The sequence below is a fragment of the Aythya fuligula genome, chromosome Z (assembly GCF_009819795.1).
Source record: "Aythya fuligula isolate bAytFul2 chromosome Z, bAytFul2.pri, whole genome shotgun sequence".
NCBI classification, from domain to species: domain Eukaryota; kingdom Metazoa; phylum Chordata; class Aves; order Anseriformes; family Anatidae; genus Aythya; species Aythya fuligula.
The window spans coordinates 28,603,211-28,610,246 of NC_045593.1; the positions used below are offsets into that span (position 1 = coordinate 28,603,211).

At 42.4% G+C, this 7,036-nt stretch overlaps 1 protein-coding gene across 6 annotated transcripts in view; it reads left to right on the forward strand.

The window, feature by feature from the left end:
* KANK1 (KN motif and ankyrin repeat domains 1) overlaps positions 1 to 6,170 on the forward strand; it is a 127,301-nt gene extending 121,131 nt beyond the window's left edge. For all 6 annotated transcript variants that reach the window (XM_032205876.1, XM_032205875.1, XM_032205877.1 and 3 more), the window contains 4 exons: positions 1,031 to 1,173; positions 1,721 to 1,921; positions 4,435 to 4,533; positions 5,188 to 6,170. In XM_032205876.1, coding sequence (XP_032061767.1) covers positions 1,031 to 1,173; positions 1,721 to 1,921; positions 4,435 to 4,533; positions 5,188 to 5,250 — 506 coding nt within the window. In that variant the 3' untranslated portion in view covers positions 5,251 to 6,170. The remainder of the gene's footprint in view (positions 1 to 1,030; positions 1,174 to 1,720; positions 1,922 to 4,434; positions 4,534 to 5,187) is intronic.
* The last annotated feature ends 866 nt before the right edge of the window (positions 6,171 to 7,036 follow it).

The following is a 7,036-nucleotide window of genomic DNA, read 5'->3' on the forward strand; positions in this document are numbered from 1 at the left end:
CACTTCCATTACTCATGAAGTAATGTGTGTAGTAGCAGAGTGTCAAATTATGTGGCTTCAATGGCTTCCCAGGAGCCAATAAAAGTAAGTTGTTCAACTGGTTATGAGGTAGGACAGGTGATAGTTATGGAACATGGAAACATATGTACATTTTTGCACCTGAAAATGTATTTTTTCTGCAACATTTTCTCTTGAGAATAAATATGAAGAAACTCCAGAAACATTTTTGCTTGTTCAGATACCTGCAGTGCAATTTAATACTAAGTCTAGAGATATTGTTTATGTAAGTCTTTGCTTTCCAATACAATGAGCACACTCAAAGCCCTGCTTTCTGGTAAACTAATAAGCCTGGCTGGATGTCTGCAGAAATTCAGATTGGAGATTAGATGTGAATGAGAAGAAGGAATCTGTCAGCTCCTGGCACTAGTCAAGGTATTTGCGTGTATTTGTTCCCAGAGTACCTTTTTTCACAGTCAAATACTTCGTAGAGCTGGAAACAGTCTTTAATTTTAAAGTCTTTTCTACAGCTCCAGAACATCTTGGAGTACACTTGCAGATCCCCAAAATAACACCAGTTACAGGAAAGCATTTGTACTGAGGAGAAATGTCTTTTCCATTGACCGCGTTGCTGGGACATTTTTGTTTTGCAGTGGGGAACACCTTGGGAGAGGAGCTCAAAGACTCTCCCGATTGTGTTCCCAGGATTTGGACCCGTTACCCATTTTGGGTCATGTCAAATTTCAGACCACTTGCTTGTATAACAGAAAACTAAAGTTCTAAATGATGACATACAAAATGTCATTGTGTTCAGCCTTGCATTATACGCATAGTAGAAAGGGATCCTTTTCTTTCTCAGGCTCAAGTGCACCCCTGTTTATTTTATTGAATTGCTTCCATTATGAGAGTAATTGCTGCTTTTTTTTTTTTTTTTTTAAATGGGCTGTTCTACTAACAGTTTATTCAGTTCATTTGCACAATTGCTGCTTTTTGGGTTCCTGCTTTCCAAAGAAATTATCTCATCCCTCTGCAGATGTCTGTAACGTAAATCATCAGAACAAGGCCGGCTATACCCCCATTATGCTCGCCGCTCTTGCAGCTGTGGAAGCTGAGAAGGACATGAGGATAGTGGAGGAACTGTTCAGCTGTGGGGATGTGAATGCGAAAGCCAGCCAGGTCAGCCAAGTGGTTCACAACATACCATTCCTGCTCCTGTGGCTTTTTTTACCTTTCCTTTCGTGTTCTCTTCCCCACTCCATTGGTACTGCTTTTGCAGTCATTTGCTCTCACACCATGGTCTCTTGATATTTATATTTTTAATTACTGTGTACGTAATGGATCCATGAAAGAACACTTGAGCATCAGGTCTACATGTCTCCTATTTTTAAAAAAAAAAGTATGATATGAAAGAATCATTACTGGATTTTGGGAGGCATTTACAAATTCTGCAACATTTTGTTCCTTCCAAGGAACTCCAGATGTCTGGAACTGGTATGATGTCTTTCATTAATGTAATAAATAGCTATGCAAATGTGGGATACATGATGCGTAAAAAGTATTCAAATAATGGCAAGCAGAGACTTGATGGTCCTATATAAAGTAATGCTTTTTTTGCCCCCAGAAAAAGCACAATGCCAACAACAACAACAACAAAAAAGTGTGCGCGCTTTGCCACTGATTGCCTGTGTGATGATTTATTTTGTTTCCTCTTCTTTTTGTGCAGGCTGGTCAGACCGCATTGATGCTAGCTGTGAGTCACGGGCGGATAGACATGGTTAAAGCTCTGCTGGCCTGTGGTGCAGACGTCAACATCCAGGACGATGAGGGCTCTACAGCTCTGATGTGTGCTAGTGAACACGGACATGTAGAAATAGTCAAACTTCTGTTGGCTCAGCCTGGGTGTAATGGCACCCTGGAGGACAACGTGAGTTGCCTTTCCAGATAGCTTCTCCACTCCAGAATGTTTTTCTAATTTAGTTTTTGGACTCATTGGAGAGCTGCTGAAATCTACTGACATGAATCTCTAACTCACAATGCCAAAGTACCAAATGCATGAATCCTGTTTTGTGGTAGCAGCTGCTGAGATTATTTGCCTTGCTGCCTTTGCTTGTCTAACAGACCTACCCAGTAGCAATTTTTGTAGTTAGCTGTATGGGTGTGCAGTGATCAGAAGAGAAACCATTTGAGAGTTCGTGGTAAAACATCCTTCTTTCCCTTCCTGTTTCCCAAGAGTCTTCCAGTTTTCAGTTAGGACCTTATCTGGTGAGTTAGTGGCCTTGCTCTATCACTTTTCTGTGTCATGGCAAGCATCAGCCCTACAGTTCTCAGAGGATGTTCGCTCAATAGGTACACCACGACTTTCAGGAGTACAGGTTGGGTCTGCCAGTCATTATGCCACATTGTTCTGACAATAAACAGATGCAGGGTGTGGCCTCAGTGCCAAGTGAGATGCTGACATATTTATTGTTTGCAGAGATCACTGCAGCCTACACTGTCATCAGACAGAGATTTTGGTCTGTAGAGTTCTCAAGCTGGAAAATGTTGACTTGGCTGGTTAACAATGTCACTTTTTGGGTACATTTGAGTTCTTCCTGTTGCTTTCACCTCCTGAACACTGAAATGGAGCCTGGCTTTGGGATGTGGGAGGGTTTGTGTGTTTATTGGTTGAAACTGTTGTAGAGAGGCAGAGGCAACATTTTTGTTGACTCGCCTGCTGCAGGAGCCTCTCTCTGCCTCTTGCCAGCACTGCGTAATGCCTGCCTGAGGGGAGATGTAGGAAGGGTGCGGGATAATAAACCCTTTTTAGGGCAACCCAGGTTACTGCAGCCTGGATGCTGTTAGCACTATTAATTGTGTCAATAAGTCTTTATGGAGACATCATATTTAACCGTTCTGGTAGGTAGTTTATAATGTTTCCCAAGCAAAGCTTGTCTGCCACTTACTCATTTTGTAATGGGTCTGTGCTAAGAGAGTCCAAGGTTCTTAGCATTCCCCAAGCTGTACTGAACGCAACTGACACTTCTCCAGACAGCATGGTCAGTAGTGAGCTGAGCTTTGTACTGCTGATGTGTGCCACCCTGGTAGTGGTTCATGTCTCTCTTTAAGAACCTTGTTCATGGTGTTGACTGTGGAGTATTTGGCTTGCAGTTTGTTGTGTTTTATTTTCTATCTCCCTGTCTGCACAGGGCAATTAGATTTCTTTATAGTTGCTCCCTGTATTCTCCTAAGAAGACTTTCCACTTGGATGCTGTTCATCGTTTCCCATGCTGGAGAAAGGGTTTGGAGTTCCCTTAAATTGGCTGTGACCTCTCTAATACCAGTGATACAGCAGTGCCTGAAAACCATGCTCCACTCAGAGAGCCAGCCTAAGAAGCAATCCCATTAAGAGGACTTCTCAAATGGGACCAAAAGCCAGGCGGTGGACCAGCAAGCCACTGTGATATTTGTGCTGAGGTTGTAGCCGCCTGCCTTGTAAGTTAAACGCCAACAGAGAGCAGTGCGTTGTAGCTACACGGTGCCTCAATTTCAGGAAGGGGAGGAAGCAAGGAAAGCAGAGTTGGGGATGTGGCAGGTTTCCTGCAGGAGCGCCCTCTGACAGCTCAGAGGTTCACATCACGAATTGTCAGGCATCCCTTCCTCACCCAGGGCTAAAGGGAAAACAGGAGGTTAAAATTTTGAGTTTGAATTTGTTAACGCCAGTTGTAAATAGATTGAAATAATGTGAAATAAATTGGATACATTTATTTCAATAAATAACTGAATTAAATTCAAATAATTGAATGAAACAGGTTTCAATAAATTCAGAAAAAAGACTCATTGCTTTCAGCAAAAGCACTCTTTGCTTCTAGCAGCCTCAACAGCTATGGTTTCTGAAAGAAATAGTATCTCCTGAGAAACTGAGGTGACTATTGGACTGGGAAAGCCCATTTATTGGTAATCAGACTGCCATCAAGGAGCATTTAGAGCTATGAATGGAAGTGTTCTTAGTTTTAATGGGAGTTATAACACAATAATGATCCTCATAACAACAGTTATAATACTTGAAGAGCGTTTAACCCTCCTTTACCTTCTCTTCCACTCCTCACTGACACAGTAGTTTCTCTCAGACCAATCTTCTGAAATCACTGGTCTTTCACAGCTCTGCATGTAACGTGTGATAATGGCGTGCTCATTCTTGCTCAGCAATAATCTAGTCTTCTCATTGAGAGAAATTATGAGGCCTCAGACAACTGGACTGCCTCATAAAACAGCAGCACAAGGCTTGTTGTCACTTAATTATAATAAAAGAAATTGAACAAGACTCTAAATTAACCCAACTGTCTGAGCAGCAGGACCTCCACTTCAGTAACTTCCCTTCTCTGTGAGCTGATGAGGCATTAAGAGACCCGTGAGAGGACACAAGCACTAATTCTCTTATTTCTTCTTTTTCTCTCTCAGGATGGCAGCACAGCACTTTCAATAGCCCTGGAAGCTGGACACAAGGACATAGCAGTTCTCCTTTACGCCCATGTCAACTTTTCCAAAACACAGTCCCCGGTTAGTACGCAACCTCCTAGATATTTTGAACACAGTTTACAGTTTAACTTGCGTCAATCCATGTTAAAACTTGAACGTTTTAGTAAAACATGAACAAAAAGTGAAACCTGCTGACAGATGTACAGCAAATGAAATTTCAAGTTTATTCGTGGGATAATTTTATGCTGGTAAGTGAAACATACATTTTAAAATACAGACTGGCTGCAGTAGCCTGATCCCAGGCAGAAGGATACCTCCTCCTCCTCCCTTGTTGCTGGGGGTGAAGATAGCTCGCTGGCAGGGTTCACACAATATGGCTAGCATGCAGAGGTATTCTTGCATCATTGTAATGCTAATTATTGACCTGGTCACGAAAACAGAGTTGTTTCTGGAGTTACAACTGTCCTAGATATTGAGGTAAATATCCATCTGTTCCTGTGTAGATGAATCAGCCTCCTGATAAACTGCTGATAAATGCTTCACTGTCTAAACAACGCTCTCTTAATCGGTAGGTTGTATGATAGTTTGTACCGCACTTCCCAAAATAAGGAGGGAAAAAAGATTAATTTTTCACTTAAATGGAAGGGATTAAACAGAGAGCTTGTGAGTGCTGTGTTCTCATTTGGCAGACTAAAATAATTTCCCTTTGATTAATTGTTCTTTCCTCTTCTCTAGGGCACTCCTAGGCTTAGCAGAAAGACATCGCCTGGTCCTGCCCACAGAGCAACATTTGAATAGTGGTGCATGAATATCTGTAAAAATCTTAATGCCATCTTCAAGCTGCTAAATGTTACTGTTTTATTGAGACAGATACTGAATGTAATTGTCTTGTGCCTGAACTCACCAGCAAAGTGAAAGCAGAGATCTAGTGCTAAAGATAGAAAACTACAAACTTGAAGCAAGCATATAGTGAGATAGCACTCAGCTGAGAGCCTTAGCCAGAACTGTTCTTTTGCTCACCTACACTTCTTTCCATACACTGGCATAAATCATGTTTTTCTTTGCTATAGGTTGTCCTTCCCTATGTTGTATACTGCCTAAAAGGCCTAAAGCTATCCTTGCAGGGGTCCCAGTAGCTTGTTTTTAATCGTTCTAAAATATTTATATTTACTGTGCCTAGACTTTATCACAGTAACATTCTGATAAATTTCATTCCGACACGATTTTGGTGTTTTTAATCATTTTGAAATTCAGAAGTTGCAGTTGCTTAAATAGTGAGCTCCGTGGAGCTTGAGCTGGTGGGTAACTGGGTTAGATACTGGGGATAGGTCCTCTCATGAGGTCAGAAGTTCACTAAGTAAGTTGTTGCTAATTGGGGATAATGTATAACTTTTTATATGAAAGATAATAGTATCTATAAAATTAACTCGCACAGTATTTTCAACATTTTATATTCCTTAATAATTAAAAACTACATGAAGAATTACATGTCATGTTACCATATTTTTATTAACTGTGTCAGTGTATAAGCTCCATACATGTTTATTGGAGAGTAAAATTAGAGGTACCAGCTGTATATTCCCCGTGAGTGGAATTGAGTGTAGTTCTCGGTGCATATTTATGGAATGCTATTACCTTGTCACATTCACTTTAGTCATGTGTATTTAAATGTTTGAAGTGCCTTAGACTCTTGCCATATTTTCAGAATAAAATTTCATTATGCTGTTTTACTCCTCTCCTGTTTTACGTGTGATTTGTCATCATCCAGAAATGCTGCAAGCTACACCTGCAGCAGCGAAACAGGACAGATGGGTAAGTCAAGGCAGGAGGACTGGATCGTTCAACCCTTGGGGGCTGCTCATGCAAACAGCATCGTGGCCTGCATTAACTTCTTCCTGCAGACTGGAAGGAAAAGCTTTGCCCAGGATGGTCTGCCTTCACTGATCTTGAGCTTGTGTTGAAGGCTGGATCCTTTGCTGAACTGGGAGAGAGCTGGCCTCCCTCTCCTGCCTGGGGGAGGCATCATGGGGAGACCCCGAAGGACTGTGCTCAAGTGGTTTGACCTAGCTCTCTGCCAGTTGCCAGCTGCAATGAAAGCCTTTGAGCTTTGTCTTCCAGGGGTAAATGCCTCAGCATAGCAATCCCAAACAAGACCCTTCACTTACGCCCTTTGCTTTGTCAGCTACACTCAGCTGGGGACAGTTAATGCATACTTCACTACGTGTCCATTGTCACCAAGGGAGGGGCCTCGAACCAGCTGCCACAGATCCACAGTGCAGCACTGTCTGCCTGAGAATTGGCCACACATACGAAGTATGTGACATCAGCACAGGCTTCCTAACAAATTTAATGTTCACATAGGAGCTGGGTGGGCTTCTGGTTCAACCCTCCCCTGCTAAAGCACACTGCTGGAAGAGCTGGTCTCCTTGGACATACCCAGTTTCCCTACCAAAAACCCCACAACATCATTTGGAGTCAGTGAAGCCTGTGCCTGGGGAAGCAGCACCACTCCACTGACAATTCCCCCAGTGTGTGCTTCAGTGCTGGGAGAAGGAGCTCACGTGCAGCAGCTGCAGCAATAGAA